Source organism: Dunckerocampus dactyliophorus, chromosome 3 (assembly GCF_027744805.1).
Source record: "Dunckerocampus dactyliophorus isolate RoL2022-P2 chromosome 3, RoL_Ddac_1.1, whole genome shotgun sequence".
Classification (NCBI taxonomy): Eukaryota; Metazoa; Chordata; class Actinopteri; order Syngnathiformes; family Syngnathidae; genus Dunckerocampus; species Dunckerocampus dactyliophorus.
In genome coordinates, this window is record NC_072821.1 from 25,949,534 (window position 1) to 25,971,845 (window position 22,312).

At 38.0% G+C, this 22,312-nt stretch overlaps 1 protein-coding gene across 4 annotated transcripts in view; it reads right to left on the reverse strand.

The window, feature by feature from the left end:
* Positions 1 to 876: 876 nt before the first annotated feature.
* The window catches only part of gramd2aa (GRAM domain containing 2Aa), a 54,662-nt gene continuing 33,226 nt past the window's right edge, over positions 877 to 22,312 (reverse strand). For 2 of the 4 annotated variants that reach the window (XM_054770721.1, XM_054770719.1), the window contains exons 4-12: positions 21,824 to 22,139; positions 16,407 to 16,510; positions 15,993 to 16,091; positions 9,516 to 9,587; positions 9,378 to 9,434; positions 7,828 to 8,005; positions 4,576 to 4,669; positions 3,274 to 3,378; positions 880 to 1,786 (exon numbers count right to left, since the gene is read on the reverse strand). In XM_054770721.1, the coding sequence (XP_054626696.1) occupies positions 1,783 to 1,786; positions 3,274 to 3,378; positions 4,576 to 4,669; positions 7,828 to 8,005; positions 9,378 to 9,434; positions 9,516 to 9,587; positions 15,993 to 16,091; positions 16,407 to 16,510; positions 21,824 to 22,139 (1,029 nt within the window). In that variant the 3' untranslated portion in view covers positions 880 to 1,782. Of the gene's footprint in view, positions 1,787 to 3,273; positions 3,379 to 4,575; positions 4,670 to 7,827; positions 8,006 to 9,377; positions 9,435 to 9,515; positions 9,588 to 15,992; positions 16,092 to 16,406; positions 16,511 to 21,823; positions 22,140 to 22,312 lie in introns of all 4 variants that reach the window. The other 2 variants (XM_054770718.1, XM_054770722.1) reach the window with 2 other exon arrangements.

A 22,312-nucleotide genomic window follows, 5' to 3' on the forward strand; every position in this document is an offset into this window, starting at 1 on the left:
CACCACAGTGGTCTAGTTGTTAGCATGTTTGTCAACGCAGTAACAGCCTGGAGATCGGGAAGATCTGGTGTTCGATTTTCCCTTGGGCATTTCTGTGTGGAGTTTGCATGTTCTCCCCGTGCGTGGGTTTTCTCCGGGTACTCCGGTTTCCTCCCACATTCCAAAAACATGCATGTTAATTGGGTTAAATGGTGACTCTAAATTGTCCATAGGTATGAATGTGTGTCTATATGTGCCCTGCGATTGGCTGGCGACCAGTCCAGGGTGTACCCCGCCTGTCGGCCGAAGTCAGCTGGGATAGGCTCCAGCATGCCCACGTGACCCTAAAGAGGAGAAGCGGTATAGAAAATGGATGGATGGGGATTACCTACTTTCTCCATGAACATGGAATTGGTGTAGAAGTTATCATATGTGTAAGTTTCACTTTTGCATCTCACAGCAAATATGGTGTGTTCAAGGACTACCGATGAAGTGCGAAATTGCAACACTTGACGGAAAAAACATGATCAGTGAAGCATAAATACATAAATATGTACAAATTGTAGGCTTTCTAACAGTGGTACTTGTATGCTGCACATTTGACCTCTGTTATCACAAATTTGTAAATTATTACCGACTCGGGGTGTGTGAGATTTCTGTGGTAAAAGCAGGCTATTTCTGGAGAGAAAAAAGTAGCAAAAACAAATATATATTTTTGACAAAAATCTATGAATTTGTGGGGCTGTGAATGCCAAATCAGGAATGTGCGGGGGCGGACATATGCAGACAGCATATGTATATACTGTAGTATGTGTCTGTACTGTATAAATATACTGTATATATTACCTTTATTTTCATATATTACATTAAATAATTGTATTCATACAAACCAAGTACTCTTGAATAAAAACAGAAAGCATCAATTCCATGATAATAGTGTCGCTAATTTAATCAACAGAGAATTCACAGCTAAACAAGAATGACATTTCAACCAGTCCGCAAAATCAATACCTCCTTCAACAAATATATATCATTTAAACTTGTGATTAGGAAAACTGCCATTTGAAATGTATAAAACAAACCATTCTCAACCCCAAATCACTACATCTATAAATTAAAGTATTTTATATATAATATATAATAATGTATAATAAAGTAAAGTATTACTTTATTACCTAGTATTGCATTCACATTATGACTAACACACAAATGGTGTTAAATTGCTCCACTTCCATGATTATTTCCTTCAGTCGAGTGACCTCCTTCATTGTATAAATACTGTCAAATATGACAACAGCCTACCTGTGTTGGAGAATAACACAAACATCTCAAATGAATTTGAAAATGATATGGATGTATTTTTAAAGTGCTTAAGTCAGGGTCGTTGCGGCGTCAACGGCTTATTTGGTTTAGTGCACTTTTAATGAAGGACAAGTCAAATGAAATGTCCTTATTTTCACTCTTTTCCAGTCATTCTTGTGTTGAAAATAAAATTCTTGCATTTGAAAATAAGGGAAATTATCCAGAAAATAAGGGAAAATTAGGGGAAAGTTATGGGAAACTTAAAACGGGAGGGCACCAGGAAATAAGGGCCAAAATACAGGAGTTTCTCAGGGAAAACAGGAGGGTTGACAGGTATGCCCTAAGAGTCATGTGCATTCTGTAAAGGACACAAATAAGGATTCTGTTTGCATAGTCTCAAAGTGATCGCCAGTCCCACGGAGGGAAGGTGCTCTAAGGGCTTGATGACTTGACCTCATCCTGGATGTGGGAAGAGTGAACAGCGGCCAGGAGGAGCCAAGGTTACCTGGACAGCAGGAAAGCAACACTAATGACACTCATGGAGTAGGAGCTCATATGGTGTACAGTAGATCCTAGCCAAACAACGCGAATAACTGATGCACCCATAAAAATAGGTATCTTTGACCCTCTAAGCTAGGGGTGTCCAAACTTTTTCCAAAAGTTGGAAGGATGTAAGGGCCACTTTGATACATTGTAATGCAACACATGATATCTAAGATATTTATACACTCTGGATCAAAATCTTAAGACCAGTTGAAAAATTGCTAGAATTTGCATTTTGCACATTTGCTTCTTTTGCTGTTGTTGTTTTGTTTTTACATTTCCAACTATTTCCGTTTTCTTCTTCTAAACTTTCTTCTTGTAGGAAACGTCGACATTTTCTTCACTTTAATCCCATAATATTTTCACTTTATTGGCATAATATTATTACTTTTCCCCCACAGTCATTTTCCAAAAATTACAACTTTATTTTGTTTCTTGTAATATAACGACTTACTAAAATAACATCATTGTCACGTTCTGCGTTGTTCTCCTTTGTTCCCTCTTTGTTTGCCTCTGCCTTTTCGTCTGTGTTTTTGTTTTTCTTTCCAGAAGCCCTTTCGCTGGCTGGAGGCACCTGAGCACCTGGACACACCTGAGCTGGACTGGACATGTCTGCCGGCAGACACTGGTTTATTTCTCTTTGCTTGACCACGCAGATGTTGGCTTACCTGCCGACACCTTTTGTTTGGACTTATTGCGCCATCTGCAGTTAACAAGTTGACTTGTTGGACTTAAACTGACTCAAGCGTCTCCTCAGGTGAACCCAGTTGCCTCCCCAGCCTTCTGGCTCGGCCACATGTTTACTTAGCGTCTTTTTGCCCGTGGTGCCAGTTTTCTGTTACCCTTTGACGCACCACCACCTTTTGTTAACTAGTACAAACTATTAAAGTATGGTCTCCACATTTGGGGGTGCAGTCCTTTTTACAAACACGTCACAGTCTTTTTTCTTTAATAGTTTGACTTTATGCTACTAAAATGACGTTATTTGTCCTCATAATATTACAATGTTACTCTCCTAAAATTACAACTTTTTTCTGGTTGTAAAAATACAACAGATTTGGTCGTTGTTTGCTGTTGTTTTTAAAAATAGTTTTCTTGTTAAATCATATTTTTTGAATGTGCCGTGGGCCAAAAAAAAAAAAAAAAAACTGTTGCGAGCCACAAACGGCCCCTGGGCTGCACTTTGGACACCTTGCTGTAAGCCCCATAATATGCCTCACATAAGTATTCAAATAAAACAATAAATACATCAATTAAATAGTAAATTAAAATGAAAAAATGTATTAAAATAAAAAAATATTTCACATAGTTATTTAATTTGATTATTTGATATATAATATAAATAAAATGATAAGAAATTCATGAATTTGCGGAGCCGCGAATGCTGTGCATACTCTAACATTCAGGAGGTTAATATTGTTTCAGTGAATTAGTATTGATGATAGTGACCTCTCTCTGAGGGGCAAATGTGGGTTGCTGAGGAAGGAGAGCTGCTGCTCCAGACTGCATACACGGAATGCCAGGTAGCACGATGACAGGATGAGGAGAATGATCCTGCACAGACAAGACAATCATTTACTTAATGGAAATAAGACATTAGAAAAGGATCACATGTTGTTGCTCTACAATACAATATATTTTTGGCCATTTCTTTTAAAGAAAGTTAAAAAAAACCATTCTGTTGTTGCCAGCTTTGCACCACAGCATTTGCAGACAGGAGTGATGTAACGTCACATGGTGAACACTGGCAGGCAGTGGACTTCCTGTCAGGATTGATGGCTAATTTAAAGCACTGGAAGGTTATGTTTTCATACTACTGCAGAGGTGGAAAGTACATTGGTACTCAACTAAAAGTACTATGCTTATATACTGACATTGTGCTGAAATGTAATATTATGAATTAAATTATTAATTAAATTATTATGAATATTATATTATTATGAATTATTATGACAACAACAACAAAAAACAAAACAAAAATACAATAAATGATCTTCCACAGAATTTACAGGCAAGTGGTTGCCCTCCCCATCATTCACTGCTCCTTCCAGGTGCTTTTCTTGTCCTTTTTTATTTATGTTTTTGTTCTTCTCAGCAACAGATAAGATTTAAAATGTAGCAAAGTACAACCCTTTAAAGAAAACATACTTCCAATACTAGTTTAAAAAAGTAACACACAAAAATGTACTAATGTACTAAATGTACTATCATTTGTTTTTTAGCTTATTATTATTATTATTATTTTCATTCCTTCATTATTGCACAAGCTATATATCCATTGCTACACATTCTCTATTCTTTTCTCTTTAATTAGAAAATGGTGATGCTTAAACACAAAGCGAACTAAATTTAAGTGACAAAATGTAAGAAAACAAAATATTGTGTCAACGTGATCAGTAAGACATGGAGAAGGTGTTGGATTAAATAAGCTCCGCTTCTTCCTACTCCTTTTCAGACATGTTGATTTATGCAAATGTACCCATCTGACATTCCTTAATGTAAGCATGTCCAAAACCCCCCCGCCAAAAACATTCCATAGCAATGTGAGCAATGTAATTTGTTACTTCCCATCTCTGTGCTTTGAAATTCTGAATTTAAAATGAGTACAAGTTGTCTTGTGCTTGCGTGTTAGAGGCAATCAAGAACTGTATCTGTCATATTTCATCATCAGAATATCATACTGTAATTGCAATCATAATGATAATCATAATAACGTGTTGGTGAGCACGTGTGTGTTCCGTGCACACTCACAGCAGAGTGAAGAACTTAAGCAGCTGGTATTCCATCTGGCCCAGCTCTGCCACTGGCTCTGATAGAAGGCCTCTGTCCGTCTGTAAAGCTCGCTCTGTGTCACACACACACACACACACACACACACGCATCGTTAGCAACAGTTACAGCAGTGTGTGTGACTAGCAGAAACATGCTCAGAGCTCTGCCCCATTAAAACATTTAAGTTCCGTGTAGTGATTGATGGATGTGAATACTAACAGAGTGGGAACTTGATATCTTTGTTGCATTTGTGGTAGTGGAAGCCATTTCTTTGTCCAACAGCATCATGATTGGTACGTATGGTTTGCAACACTACTTTTAGTATCAAGAATACATTTAAGTGGCATTTTTTTTCAGATGATGTCGCTATTATATGGATTTAATTGCACTGATTGTGCACATTTATGAGCATATAATACAACTTCAACATGCTTACTGACTGTATTGCTTACTATTATAATACAAATATTATAATAAGATTATGTAGAATAATAATAGTACCAAGCAATACAGTCTTATCATTATTATATAAAATATTACAATAATATTATTTATCATATTAATAGTAGGAGTGATGTAATGTCACATGATGAACACTAGGAGGCATCAATGGACTTCCTGTCAAGATTGATGGCTAATTTCAAGCACTGGAAGGTGATGTTTTCATACTACTGCAGAGGTGGAAAAGTACATTCAAATATGGTACTCAGGTAAAGGTGCTATACTTACATACTGACATTTTGTTCAAATGTAAATATAAGTACAAAGTATAAGTAGTATAAGTACAAAAATCAAGTCACTGCTTTTAAATGTGTTGCATAATATTAGGAGCATATTATACAACTTCAGCATCCTTACTGACTGTATTGCTTATTACTATTAATATGATAAACAATATTATTATAATATTTTATATCACAATAGTAATAAGCATTAATATTAATATGACTATTAACATGATAAATAATATTATTATAATATTTTATATAACGATAGTAATAAGCATTAATATTAATATGACTATTAACATGATACATAATATTATTAGAATATTTTATATAACAATAATAATAAGCATTAATATTAATATGACTATTAACATGATAAATAATATTATTAGTATATTTTATATAACAATAGTAATAAGCATTAATATTAATATGACTATTAACATGCTAAATAATATTATTAGAATATTTTATATAACGATAGTAATAAGCATTAATATTAATATGACTATTAACATGATACATAATATTATTAGAATATTTTATATAACAATAATAATAAGCACTAATATTAATATGACTATTAACATGATACATAATATTATTAGAATATTTTATATAACAATAGTAATAAGCATTAATATTAATATGACTATTAACATGATACATAATATTATTAGAATATTTTATATAACAATAATAATAAGCATTAATATTAATATGACTATTAACATGATAAATAATATTATTAGTATATTTTATATAACAATAGTAATAAGCATTAATATTAATATGACTATTAACATGCTAAATAATATTATTAGAATATTTTATATAACGATAGTAATAAGCATTAATATTAATATGACTATTAACATGATACATAATATTATTAGAATATTTTATATAACAATAATAATAAGCATTAATATTAATATGACTATTAACATGATACATAATATTATTAGAATATTTTATATAACAATAGTAATAAGTATTAATATTAATATGACTATTAACATGATGCATAATATTATTAGAATATTTTATATAACAATAGTAATAAGCAATACAGTCAGTAAGGATGTTGAAGTTGTATAATATGCTCATAATAACATGATTATAAATTATTATTTATATTTTATAATTATTATTCTTTTTCCACATGATGATGATTATTATTTTTTTTATTTTTACAGATTTTTTTGTACACTGACTGAATTTTTAACAGCTTTTTACAAGAAGCCCTTCTCCCCCACGAGCGAGATCTGATGCGAATCACACACAAACACCATTGTGTTCAAGTAATCATGCCAGATAGTACTTGTATTATCCAATGGGGACACACATTAATATGACTTCAGGCAGTATCAAACCCGTCAGTGTAAAGTGTCTCAAGTAAACTCCGACGGGAGATATTTTGTGTGTGATTATCTGGATTTAATCTGCATCCCTTCAAAGCTTTTTAATGCTACAATCCCCCCAACCATCCCCCACCCCCATTGGAGCTTAATGTGTTGTTGCGTAAGAGAGACAGTTGTCGCCATCCAAAAGCAGAAACAAAAAATGTTTGCCTTCTAACATCAGAGAAAAACATGTACATGTACATACACAGTGTACAGAGACTGTGATGGAAGTCCTATTTTTATGCAAGTGGGAATGTATACCTAAATTACAGTATACCGAACTTAACTCCTAATCATTCAACCTGAACACAGACATATAAAATACAGTCATAAAAAGAGAATAACTCCTTACTGTTCCTGTCCTACTTTCTTAAAATATTGTCCTGTAACGCACGGAATCCATCACCCCTCTCGCGTTCATTAACAATCAGTAATCTTCATTCCTAAGTCGAGCGGGCTGCGACCAAAACAGCGGCCAATATTTGGGGCAGCGTCGCCTCTTTTTGAGCTTTTTATGATGTTCATTTTCACTTCCATGGTGATGGCTTTCCTTTTCTTTAGCGCACTGCTGCTTGGAGACACAAGTCCAAAATGTTAACTAATAAGCAATCACATACGTATTGTATTCTTCCGCCCAGCAGAAGACATATTCTTCAGCCAGCGCACGCTGTAACTAGTTCTCAACTAAGCTTACTGACCCAAATGAAGGTCTTCCACTTATGGGAGCACATTCGCAACCACAAAACGCTGTAAAATGCAACGTCGTAAACCGAGGACCACACGTGCACAAATTGTTGTTCGTTTCTCATAATTTAAACCAACTTCTTGTGAAAAATAAATCTGTGTATTTCAAAATGGAATTGATAAGAAGCATTTTGTTGTCAATCGTTCCACAAAATTGTATTTATATGATGCTAATATTGGAATAAGCTTTTTTGTGTTGATCTAACAAAATGTAAAGGTGTGCAATGAGTGTTTAAAATTTGTGTGTATTTTAGTTAAGTTTTCGAAATTAATCAGATTTTTTAAAATTTATTTTGGGAATCAAGAAGGTATTCCGACAAGAAAGCGAGTGTCCTTGCTGGAACTTTCCTTACCTTCCAGAGGCTGCTCTGACTTGAAGGGCGTGTTTGCGGTGCTCAGGCTGCTGCTGGAGTTCCCCAGGAGGTCAGGAAGGGAGGAGGACACAGACACCACCGAGGGCTTCCTTCTCCACTTTAACACTGACGGAAATTCATCCACCACTGGGAACTCGTCAGGGGTTGGGAATTCATCCTGGAGCAGAAAAGAATGGACAAAAAAGCAATTACTGCAGCTTAAAATGGGATTCATATGGAATTATTCTAAATAGATCAACTGTGAGCACATGTTTTGGTTAAAACCCTACTGTTAAATGCTAAATGTACAATTGGGAAGAAATATTTATTTAGCTCACACGCTCCCCCTAGAGTTGTGAAGTGCCATTGACTTTTTAGCCACTGTTGGAAATACTTTACTATACTAAATTAATTAACCATGGTCATCTTTTAATGGCAAAGGCACTGACAGAATTTTAAAAAGGCAAAACAATAAATACATGTGCTAACAAATACTAACAAATCGTGCAAGTCTTAAAATAAAAATCACCTGATACGTGTATAGAGTAGCGCTCCTTCGTTATATCGCGTTTAAAAAAAATTCTTACAAAATAATGGATTGTTTCTTTGAATACAGCCTGTTACGAGGAAAAAAAAGCATATTGTAGTTATTCTTGGCCTTAATTAAGCATTTTCATGTCTTATTTTCTCTGATTGGGTAATACATATTGGGTAATACAAATGGAAAGGTGGCTATGAGAGTATTTAGTATTATTTAGTACAGTATTTCATGTCGCAAGGGCTCTAGTAATGTTAAAAAACGTACTTGTAAACAGGTATTCCATTGTATAACGCCGAAAATATTGCATTTATTAATACTGAATCCTACTTCGCGGAAATTCACTTATTGCGGTCGGGTCTGGAACCAATGAACTGCAATAAACGAGGAATTACTGAGCAGTATTACTATTTTGCACCACAACCGGTACAAGCACTGCATGCAATTGTGAATACAATAGATCCCCGCACTAAAACATGTTTCTTTCTACGAAAATAGGTTGTTTATTCCGTAAAAAATGTACAGTAGGAATGTACTACTGTTACAAGGCTCCCAAGTTCTACATGTTTATGCCTTTATGCTTCACTGATGATATTTAGAGAGAAGGGAGCTGAATTCTGGAGCTGAATCTAATCCTATAATTACAACAGTCACTTTTATTCCAAAAACATATCTGAAATCTGAGGAAGATATCACCGTCAAGCTCGCAGGAGCATTTGGAGGGGGTGTCAAAAATGATCTTCAAACATCAGACATCGTGTCAATTATTTGTGGTTTTTCGCCATTTGCTGGTGACGTGAGTGATAACAAAAGAGGTGTCCTGGCTGGTCCACCAGCACTATTATAGACCTAAAAAGTCTGAGGTTACCATGGTAACGGCACAACATTGCTTATTACCAACCAGTGCACCATCAAAATGTTATTCTAAGTAAGCAAAGTACTGCATATTGTTGTTTTCAGGATGTGTGTCTCCAAGTGAAAATCCAAATATGTATTTATTGCCGTCACTAACCAGTGACAAGGTGGGCTCCTCCATGTACTGCTTTAAACTCAGACTCTTTCCATTGACCTGCAAAGGAATACACATCAAGTGGCACACTATACTATATAGACAACTGCAATGTGTGTGTGTGTGTGTGTGCTGGCTTACCTGTAGGTGTGTACAGATCCTACGAAGGACATCGTACACGCTGTCTCTTGACAGAAGAGACACAAATACATACTGAGAAAAGAAAAACAAAATAAAGTTCATTACAGATTGCTACAATTTAGATTTTGTCTTATTGGAAAATATGACATGCAATTACAGACAATGTGTTATATCTCTATTCATCTTTAAGCACTTCCTGTTCAATATTACAAGCTGTGCAAGTGTCACATATCTAAAAACATCATTTTCTTCTGAAAACAAAGTACTAGAAGACCATGATATACACCTTACATAAATGGGTGAGACCTAAAACTGCTATAAATCACTTAGCAACACTTCTTGGGATTACAAATATTTAATCTGGGGCACAAAGAGGATATTTTCAATCATATTCTTTCAAGAGCAATCAAGCATGAGAGGTTGTAAACAGGATTATACAAATCCCTCTCTGAACTTGTATTTCCTAAAAACAATATACTGTATTTTCACATTTGTTAATGAAGGTGTGAGACAATATTCTAAAAACAAAAAACCTGAGTGTTCTTGTAATAAACATGAACTGAGAGTGTTACAGACAAAGAAACAGAAGACATTATCAACCAGACACTACATACTTCAAGGTTAGAGCAGGGGTGTCCAAACTTTTTCCAATGGGCTGCATATTGAAAACTGAGAGCATGCAAAAGCCACTTTGATCATTTGTAAACCAACACGTCTGTATGATCAGAAGTTACAGTATATACTGTATATTTCAAGAAAAAAATGCATCTCAGCTTTGTGATTATAGGTGAAAAAGCTTGTATGAACTTTGATCTTTGCTCATTTTTCCATTTTTGCTGTTGTTGTTTGCTGTTTCAAAATATTTCAGCTTTCTTCTAGCAAACTGTCTTCTCGTATTATTATTCACATTATATTTTGACTTCATTCCCGTAAATTATTTTATTTTGTTTGTTTCTCAATATTCCGACTTGAAAAAAATATTTAATATTTTAATATTTCAACTCTATGCTACTAATATGACAGCCTTTTTCACTTTATTCTCATACAATTTCAGCTGTTTTTTCCATTTCTGCATTTCTTCCAAATATTTCAACTTTGTTCTTGTAAATCTTCTCATGATATGACTTAATTACCGTAATATTTTCACTTAATTCCCACAATATACAACTTTTTCCTCAACTTAATTTCCCAAAATTTATAACTTTAGTCGTTTTTTTTGTTTCTCATAATATTCCGCCTTTACAAAAAACACATTCTTCTTAAATATGTCAACTCTTATGCTACTAAAATAATGCTATTGTTCCTCATACAGTGCTACCTCGGTTATCGCCCGCCCCAGTTCACACGTTTTTCGGTTAACATCCAAAATTTTCGCCGCTTGGGTTGCGTTTGCCTACTTGTTTAGCATCCAAAATACAGTCCGGTTTGTTTACACCGCCATCTCGTGATACTTGCACGTGATCGCGCAATGTATTGTGGACGCAGGCGCCATTTTAGAGCAACAGCGTTTGTTTGTATGAGATTTGCTGCACTAGAGAGAGAGCGATACACAACGTAACAAAAGAAGTGTACTGCACAAACGAGAAAGGCTTAAAGAGAAGAGGTAGGTAAAAGTGTTGTAAAATGTTCAGTTGTCCATTCATTTGTCATTATTTTTGCATCATTTTCTGCATGTAAAACTATAATTGTCTATAAAATGCGTTTTGTGGTAAAATTTGTGGGTTTCTGGAACGGATTAATTGGATTTACATTTACAAGTTTACATTTACAATTTTGCTTTGGTTAGAATCCATTTTGGTTTGAGTCGGGCCTTCTTGAATGGATTAATGACGTTAACAAGGCACCACTGTATTATAATATTATTTTCTCATTGGACTACAATTATTTTCTCTTTATATTTTGACATTCTTATTGTAAAATTACTTCTTTTTTCAAGTGTTCTTGTTAAATTATATTTTTAGAATGTGTCAATAAAAACCAATAATGAGTTTGGACACCCCTGGCTGAGAGATACAGTATGTAGTAAATGAGTAGTGCATATTTAAACCTTTGCTCAGCAAAATTTCAGCTGTTGTGTTGGCACGGACTTTTGGACACTTTGTTCTCATATTCATTCAGAACAGCAAGCCAGCTAGAGAGCAAAAATAATAAAACATCTCGTAAAGGATGAAAGGCCACTGGGAGTTAACGTGTAACGTTAAATTCACCTATTTGACCTTGAGCAAGTGAAGATAACATTTGAAAGTACTCTATGTGTTACACTTTACATACCCACTAGGCTAGGCACTCCTTTTTTATTGGGCCACAGCACATTGCAAAAATAAAATGTAACAAAGCAAAACAAAAACAAAAAAACCAGCAAAATGGCAACATTTTGCAAAAAGGCACACTGTAAAGAGAAAAAGTTGAAATGACTCGCGCACGCACGCACACACACACACACACACACACAGTGTGCTTGAGCTTTTTACACAATGGCAAAAAAAAAAAATGTATATATATATATATATATATATATATATATATATATATATATATATATATATATATATATGTATGTATATGTATGTATGTATATATATGTATGTATGTATATATATGTATATGTATATATATGTATGTATGTATATATATATATATATATATATATAATATATATATATATATATATATATATATATATATATATCTCCAAATGACCCCATCCTTTGATTTTTCAGTATTCTGCCTTTGGTTTGGCCACCCGTGCACTAGGCAGACAGGCTTATTGGTGGGGCACAATGAGGCGTCAGGGGGACGTAAGAGGCGGGGGGACTACTCATCAAATTTCTTCAAGGTTGGCAGGTCTCTTAGTGTCTTTCATGATGCATGAACGATGTGGATGCCAAAAACTTATACAGTGGTTTGTACAGATAAATAAATAAACATTATGAGGTTCTCAATTGTATTTCAAACAGCGGGGCGTGAAAAAATGTGTCCCCTCGGGGGGCATAACAGAAAATAATTAAGAACCACTGGTGTATTTCTTGCTGTGCTGCTTTAATAGTGTGTGCATTCTGAGGTGCAATGCATGTGCGATGGTGTTGAAGACTGCAAAGACTAATGTGTAAAAGGTGATTTTAACGCTTTCTAATTCTAAAATTCACTGAAAATGTCTTCCAGTTTTATCTACTAGGTATTGTAACTACTGTACAACTGGTCAAAACGTGCTGCTACAAACCAAAACAAAAGGCTTATCTGACCCTAAACGAGTATAAATACTTTTACTGTCAGTCTATTGGGCTTGATATTGACGATAAACATGAGCTAAACATGAGTTAAAGTGCAGTTTATTATAATTCTCATAGCAGTTAATCTTTTAATGGGGCTACTAAAAAAGCAAGAAGGGCTTTTCTTGATATACAAAAAGACTAATATGGATCAAGCATCCATCCATCCATTTTCTATACCGCTTGTCCTCACTAGGGTCGGGGGGCATGTTGGAGCCTATCCCAGCTGTCTTCAGGCAAGAGGACACTTTGGACTGGTCCACATAAAGAAAGCAAATGATGTAATTATAAAGAACAATTGGTCAGGACATCAATATTTCAACATATCCTGAGACTTTTCAATCATGAAATAAATTAAGTGCCCCAAAGAGGAGTACAAGCCTCACTGTATTATAAATCACTAGTATGCAGAGTGTCAGCATTCACACTGACATTACTTATTATACAACAAGACTGACGAATGGATTTGAACTCACTCAAATGTGTGGCTTGTTGGGAACAGAGGGGTGTACTGCAAAGCGAGTTTAGTGGGTTAGCGAGGTTTGTTGAGTCTGAAGCCAGGCTTGCCCTGTATTACAAAGGTGGTGCTCTTTTAACACGGCTTAGCTCCGGGTAATGTCCACTGTTTCAGCTTAATATCGGCTATAAAAGCTCCACTGTTTCACTGCTAACTCATTCGAAGTTATCATTTGTTGAGAACCCGAGAGACCTGGTAGCAAGAATAATTCGGGTCACGCTACAACCCGAGCGGCTTCTTCAAGATCACACTGATCCGCTAACATTCCCTGATGAAATTCTCTATAAGAGATATAGATTTCCAGCCCAGGGGAAACGCTACATTTCCTCACTTTCTGAGATGAGCGTCAAAAATAAAATGCAATGTGAATTGAAAAACATGTCACAAAACACGTCAACATTAGCACCTAGTGGTCACCACGCGCTACAGCATGTGATACACCTATAGTTGAGAAAATACAATATAGAAAATACAATAAGAGAAAATACAATAAAAGCAATATAGACATATTTCAAAAATGAAAAAAGATGGTTATATTTATTTTTAAAGGGATGAGGTTAGGGCCGCACAGTGGTCTAGTGGTTAGCACGTTGGCCAACCACATTCCAAAAACATGCAGGTGAGGTTAATTGGTGACTCTAAATTGTCCATAGGTATGAATGTGAGTGTGAATGATTGTTTGTCTATATGTACCCTGCGATTGGCTGGCGACCAGTCCAGGGTGTACCCCGCCTGTCGCCCGAAGTCAGCTGGGATAGGCCCCCAGCATGCCCCCGCGACCCTAATGAGGAAGAAGCGGTATAGAATATGGATGGATGGATGGGATGAGGTTAGGCCGCACAGTGGCCGAGTGTTAGCCACACAGTCAGTAGATTGGGAAGACCTGGATTTGAATCTCCACTTTGGCATCTCTGCATGGAGTTTGCATGTGTGTGGGTTTTCTCCGGGTACTTACGGTTTCCTCCCACATTCCAAAAAAAAACAAAAAACATGCATGTTAGGTTAATTGCCGACTCTAAATTGTCCATAGGAATGAATGTGAGTGTGAATGATTGTCTATATGTGCCCTGCGATTGGCTGGCGACCAGTCCAGGGTGTACCCCGCCTCTCCCGCCAAGTTGGGATAGGCTCCAGCATACCCCCGTGACCCTAATGAGGATAAGCGGCATAGGAAATGGATGGATGGATGGATGGATGGATGGATCAATCAATATTAATATGTAAAAGCTGCACAATGTTGAGCTTTCATAAATGAAAACACTAAAGGTATAGCATAATAATCAGTGTTATCTTACACATTTACACTGTCAGCAATTTTCTGCCAGCAGTCCTCCCTCGCACTATTGGCGGCGGCAGTGTTGTTTTAGGCACTCATAATCTTTTTGAACTCCTCATAACACTCCATAATATTACTTGCTCCCCTTGTGTAAAACACACCGGTCGCGATCACTCCATTTATGAGCAAAAGAATAATAATATGTCGTCAAACGCCCCCTTTTGTGTGAACGCGCACTAAGTGCAAAGCCAAGAACAGGACTTGACAAAGTGAGTGAATAACCACCATCACCGTACCGCTTACTCTGTTTGGGGGAATTTAATGAGCGAGCTAGTACCGTTCTCATTCCAAACACAGTTCTAACATAATTATTGGCATTTTCACCTTTTTCAAAGGTGAGATGATGAGTGAAGCAATGATACCATGACTTCGCTGGAAGATCATAGCACTCAGCATCAAAGCGTCCAATCAAATTGCTCTGATGTCATATCTATACTATTTATGGTAATGGGAAATGGAGGATTATAGTCCTCAATTAATTTCTGTCTTTGGTGTTTTATCTTTTGTGGTTTACAATGTGTGTGAAATAATTCAGTACCCTCTATTTTTCATACTATTTGGCTTTTGATGACAATTTTAAACTAAATTTCGTCCCATTTATGTACACAATCTCGGTGTTTGGTGAGGTGTTGGAGGGCCGTGAAAGGCAGGAGTATGCTCATAAAATTTCTTCAAGACTGGCAAGTCTAATGGTTAGCATGTTGGCCACACAGTAGGAGATCTGGAAGATCCGGGTTCGAATTTCTGTGTGGAGTTTGCATGTTCTCCCTGTGCGTACGTGGGTTTTCTCCCTGGACTCCGGTTTCCTCCCACATTCCAAAAAAATGGATGTTAGGTTAATTGGCGACTCAAAATTGTCCATAGATAGAAATATGAGTGTATATGATTGTCTATATGTGCCCTGAGATTGACCGACGACCAGTCCAGGGTGTCTGTCCCCTTGTGGGTGGGCATGACAGAAAAGAAGTGAGAACCACTGTGCTAAGATATCTGAATAATCTTAGTTTTGTGTTATAGCTGACAAAGCAAATGAGTCTCCTTAATTTAACCCTTAATCCTTATCTCCTTAATTTATTTTATTTCTAGAATATGCCGAGAGCCAATAAAAAAAAACAAACTGCAGACGTTGATGAAAGAAAATGTGTTCAGACTTGGTGACATGCTGTGGGTTTTTTAAGAAAGCTAAACGTTGCTGTGGTGATGGAATAATAGCCTCCACTTGACCGTGCTTCCAGGCTGCTGCTGCTATCTATAGCCCTGTTCTTTCCATCACACCTCGCCTTGGAAAACACAGGCATGCTGCGCTAATCACCACAAACATTTCAATTCCCAGTGACTGTGATGGAAGTGTTTACCTTCTGGCCAGTGTCTGTGGTGATAGCCAAGCCATTGGGCACCAGGCCCGCTGTTTTGTGCTTCTTTACCAGCCGCACAGAGACAACAGGGATGGCCACCTACACAAGATGAACACATAAAAATAATACAACTTAACTGATGTGTTTCTTGATGTCTGCACGTCTGTGCTTGAGGACTAGCAAGGACAAATGGACAAGTGGCAGCAGTGGAATGCAATGTTAGCAGTGGAAGTTTCTTATTTGAGTCAGGAATGCGCATGAATAAGAAGCTTATTGTCACTCAGATGCCAGGAGAGGTTCACTTTCACGGAAATGAGGAAAAGGACCAAAGCACAACATCAAACACCAAAGCACTGTGGAATTCCACAGACTTTTGCTGTACCGCATTGAGTCCTGTACTTAGACTTGTAGTACCTTAATGTCTTTGCCGAAAAGGTTGGCATAGAAACATAGCCAATTTCTTGAAATGTAGAGCCTGCCTTGGAGGAGGATATCTCTGAGAAGAGCACAGGAGTACACTGAGGACACAAGACAAAGCACACATTGTTCTTTATTCAATTTAAGAAGAAAAAAGAGGGCTTACTACAAAGTGACTGGCAAAGCTGGCAACCTACTGGTCCGCGTTAATATGTTACACTTTCATATTAATGGACAACAACATGTTAAAACTAAAACAGTTGGAACTCTACAAACTGAAATCTTTTGGAATTAAATCAGATGGCAAACCAAAGCAGATTTCTGAGCGACTGAAGAATCAGGAGTTCAAACATTGTATAGTTAATAGGGGTGAGAAATCTCGTCATGTTTTAATCTCCCAAGATTAAAACGTGACAAGATTTGTCGTTTTGAGAAAAACTGTATTGTGACAACAGAGCAGCCAGAAACCCACCAGATTGTGAAGTATGGTATCGCTACTATAATGATAGTACAGTAATATGTAAGTGGCAGTGCACAAGGCATTACCCTTAAAACCCTGCATAAAACCTGCAATCTAACCTACCTTGGTGTTCCCAGCGTCAGTGAGTGACATGTGGCTGAGTTAAACATGTGCTTGCTACTTGCATGTCTAAGCAGAAGCTATAGTAATTGTACATTTCATCAAATTTACTTAGAGATTTGTCAGAACAACCCATGTAGAAGTTCGGACTTGTCTGCACCCTTAAATCTCTGAGCGGTTCTATTGGCGCTCATTGCATTCGGGGGGCGGCAACTTTCAAGCACCGGTACCATTTCATCACACAGCTCATATATAGAAGAGATGCGTGTTTACAATTTAGCCAGTAAGGGTTTATTTAACATTTAACAATTAACATTTACCTGTTTCTTGCGTCATGCATTTATTATTAAATACAAGCCATTAACAAAGGTGAAGTATCCACCGAGCATGTGCAGAAGTGAGCTCCACCTCTGTACCGCTGTGCAAAGCACATCTGAACGCTGTAAAAACCCCTCCAAAATGCAACCCAGCTTTTGAACAAACAGAGCCAAGGCAGCAGAGTTTGGACACACTTTTCCGTCGCCTCGCAGCCCTTCGCCTTCCTGGTGAAACACACATGGGTGTCCATAGTGTGGCGCCAGGGCCATATGTGGAACGTGGCTCATTGTAGAACTAAAATCAACAAAAACCCAGCAAAAGTAAAAAAATAGAGCAAAAAGGCATAATGTAACTAGAAAAAGCAAGAATGTTGATGCTAATAACTAATAAAAACAAAAAGATTTGTCTTTAAAAATACATAGAATGTTGTTTTTTTATATTATAAATAGTTTTAAAATATTATGACTATCAAAGGACAGCTGGACAGTGCTGGTGTGCATCGTCTTGTCTCGGGAATTTGGTGTCTCGTGACACCCCTTAGTTATATTAGATATTTATTAGTAAAGTTTGCATGCATGTGATTTATGGAATGGACTAAATGTCAACATTGTGAAGCCACTTCGTAAGCGTTAGCATTAGTAAGCGGCTACTTCAGGCGAATAAAATGTCTAGGTATGTACAGGTGCATCTGAATAAATTACAATACAGCAGATCCCCGCACGTTCATGATTCTTGCAATCACTGCTGCTGACTTTTTTATAAAACATTTTTAACATGAAAATAGGCAGTTGTTACCACAGAAAACACATCTCATTCATGTCAAATATACAACATACATGAACCACTGTTGAAAAAGACCACAATTTTTACATTTTATGTATTTTTACATTTTATGTAAAAATTCAGATAATTTTCTTTCATCAAGCCTTTCATTTCACATTTTTCAACTTTAAAAAAAAACTGTCTTTGAACTCACTATAGTTGTGTGCTGAGACGCATACGTTTGTCTGGCTACAGAAGCACGAAGTTTGACTTCATCGATCATCATTATCATTCACTAGCGATGAGTACATTTTGTACTTTAAATGTGTTAAACCTGGATTGTGTCGCAAGTGAACAATGCCAGTTGAAGAGAGGAGTGGAGGGTTCTGGAGCAGTTTGGCGGTCCTTGAACAAACCATAGTTGCAGTGAAACGCAAAAGTGAAACTTATATATAACTTCTACACCGTGACTCTGATTCCATCTGTTCATCATTTGCCTTCCATTAGCATTCATTAGTGGTGAGCACCGATACATTTTATACTTTAAACAGGGTTCCTTCCAATTTGACATTTCAAAATTCAGATGCGTTGGAACAGAAGGCAAAGCCGGATGAAAACTGAACAGAACAGACCAGGAAGTAACTACAAAATAAGGGGATGGAAACAGGAACTAAGGTATAAAAATGAAAACATAACCAAAACTGTCCATGGTCTAGCTCATGGTTCGTGACAACCATGACTGCCTCATAACATAACATATCTCAAATACTTCGACGATACAGGCATTCTTGCACTTTCAACAACCAATCCACCCTGGGCTATCACAACAGTCATAAATTTCACCAAGTGGTGCATGGATAACCATCTCCAAATTAATCCAAATCCAATCCAATTAATCCAAAGCATCATTCAACCCATCCTTATGTACTCTTCCACATGTTACCACACTATGCTTTCTGTCAACAACTGGGCCAAATTCACACATATCACTAGAACAGCTCCTAAAATCATCGATCTCCCCACACCCAACCTCACAGAATTAAACAACAGGTCCATCATTCGCATGGCAAACAACATAGCACAAGATATCACCCACCCACTGCACCAATACCTCATTCCACTACCTTCAGGGTGAAGATACAGAATGATTAAGTTCAGGAGGGCCTGTCTTGGGAAAAGCCTGATTCCTGCAGCCATAGCCACCCCGAATAGCAGGTCTCGCTTATCTGTCTGTCCGGCCTGTTACTGTGCTGCTGTTGTTGTCGCTATGTTGTTACTGTTGTGGTTGTCTCTGTAATGTACAATCAGTGAAGACGGACTTCCCCCTTGGGGACAAATAAATCGAATCTAATCTAATTGGGGTTGGAGGAGGATAAGAGCAGAGGGCTGGCCGTACAACTTCGCCCACTTTGTGCTCTCACACAAACATCTTATCTGCCCTAGCAAGTGCAAAAAAGAGATCCATGAATTTCTTTTTCTTTTTTTGTCATTCAGAATTGTATCTTTTAGAACAGAACAGTCTTGGAAACATGAATATTTTTACATACTGTTCCAATCCCCGATCTCGTTCTTTCAGTCAAGACCCAAAGCTCATGACCATAGGTGAGGTTTGGAACGTAGATCGACCTGTAAATTGCGAGCTTTGCCTTCCGGCTCAGCTCTCGTCACGACGGTCGCTGTGCACGGATCCGTCTGTCGACCTTGCACTCCATCCTTCCCTCACTGGTTAACAAGATCCCGAAATACTTGAACTCCTGGGGCAAGACCTTGCACCCAACCCAGAGGGTGCAATCCACCCTTTTCCGACTGAAAACCATGGCCTCAGATTTGGAGGTTCTCAGTCTCCTCCCAGAAGCTGCACAGCTGTGACCTGCCCCAGTAAACACTGAAAGTCAGGGCCTGATGAGGCCAACAGGACCACATCATCTGTGAATAGCAGAGAAGAGATCCTAAGGCCCCCAAACTGGACCCTCTCAACGCCTTTGATGCGCCTAGAAATTCTGTCCATGAAAATTATGAACAGAATCGGTGACAAAGGGCAGCTTTGGCGAAGGCCAACGTCACCGGAAACAGGCTCGACTTACTGCTGGCAATGCGAACCTGGCTCCTGCTTCCGGTTGTACAAGGACCAAATGGCACGTAGCATCACGCTACCTGGAGACCGGTTGTGCAAACTCCCATGTACCCTCCAGCTCCGTTGCAAGGGTGAAGAGCTGGTCCAGTGTTCCGCGACTGGGACGAAAACCACATTGCACCTCCTGTAACCGAGGTCATATAGTCGTACCCTTCTCTGCAGCACCCTGGAATAGACTTTCCAAAGGAGGCTGAGGAATTTGATCCCCCTACAGTTGGTCACCCTTCTTGAAAAGGGGGACCAGCACGGTCTAACAATCCAGAGGTACTGTTCCCGAATTCCATGCAATTTTGAAGAGACGTGTCAGCCAAGACAGTCCCTCAACATCCAGAGCCTTGAGGAACTGAGGGCGAAATTTGTCCACCCCTGGAACATTTGCCACTGAGGAGCGTTTTGACTACCCCAGATACCTTAGCCATGGTGATGAAACAGTCCGTGTTCGTGATCTCAGACTCTGCTTCCGCTATGGAAGGTAAGTCTGTGGGATTGAGAAGGGCTTCAAAGTATTCCTTCCACTGTCCGACTATATCCTCAATCAAGGTCAGCAGGCTTCTGTCCCCTCTGTAAACAGTGTGGACCGGGCACTGCTTCCCCTTTCTGAGGTGTGGGACGGTTTGCCAGAACCTCTTAGAGGTCGGTACCTGTCAGCTGCTTCAGGATCCCCAATCCATGCTTCTTCAGTTTGATGGCAGCCCTGACCTCTGGTGCCCACCATCGGGTTCGGGGCTTTCCGCTATGAGCATTGCACTCCATACTGTTCTGGATGTAACACTGTCAATTTGTAACCTGTAACATTGTAAATACCATAATTATAATAATTCTGTAACATTCTATGTCAATATGTATAGTAGTATCCCGCTTCTCTTCTTATATGCTAACTTATTTACTATTGTTGTACTTTGTGACAGTGTGATGTTGACAGGAGTCAAATCCTAGTGTGGTAACACACATGGCCAATGAAGCTGATTCTGATTAGAGCTAAAATTAAACCCCAAATTCAGTATCTCATAAAATGTGAAAAATGGTCAAAAAGTTCAATGTTGTAAACTACTGATTCACACTCTAATCAGCAAGGGATCTGTAAAAACTTCCTGAGCCTTTAATTGGTCTCTTAGTCTGAAATGAACTCCTGAAATCAAATAACATTTGCACCATACTCTATTTATTGAGATGCACTTGTAGTTTGTAAGTGGCTACTTAAGATGGCCAAAATGACACCTTTCTTACCTGCTTTCTGCTTCGAAAACTCAATCCATACAATTAAAATTTTTCTTTAAATATATATAGATTTTTTTTTTTTGATTTTTTTATGAAAAAAAAAATTAAAGTGGCCGCCTACATTCTTTGACTTACAGTGGAAAAATGTGGTTTGGCTAAGTAATTGCAGTTCCCCTGAATGTGACGGCAGGTAGAAATACACAAAAATAAACTAGAATGACTGGCGGTAATGCAGACAAAACCAAACAATTCAAATGTGTATGATGTTTTATGTGTTCATAACATTTGTCCATCAGTTACTTCAGTCCTGAAGCTTTAAACCTTCTGATCATAAGTTCTAAAAATGTTATTGATGATGCCGTGAGGACTTTGTAAACAAATATGAAAAAGTTAGAGTGTTACCTTTCATGAGGAGCTCATCCTTGGGCACACACTGGAAGAGTTTGTGGTACTGCGAGTTGTACTTGCTGACAGTCTGTGCAGAGGGACAGGGCAGAGTCATGAGCAGCTCCTTGGCGGACCGGCCTGTCCTCACAGCACCAGAACCAGCCCCAGCACCAGCACCCCCTCTCCAGCCGCCGGCCGCTCTGACTCGGCTCACCGTGGACACCATCCTCTCCCTCAAAGGTGGCGAGCTCTGCACCAGGCTCAGCACGTTGGCACCGTACACACACACACACTCATCCATGGCCTGAAGCAAGTCGCTGCAAGACACACACTGTTCCCCTGTAGCACGTCAGTACAGGTGACAGGTCTGGTCCACAAGCACACACCTGGCTACTGACTGAGTACACACACACACACTGACTACAGAAGCACAACCTTCCTCAAGGTAAAAGCTGTTCTGTGTCAAGTACTCCTTCAGTGGCTCAACGCTCCTCCCTTCTCCAT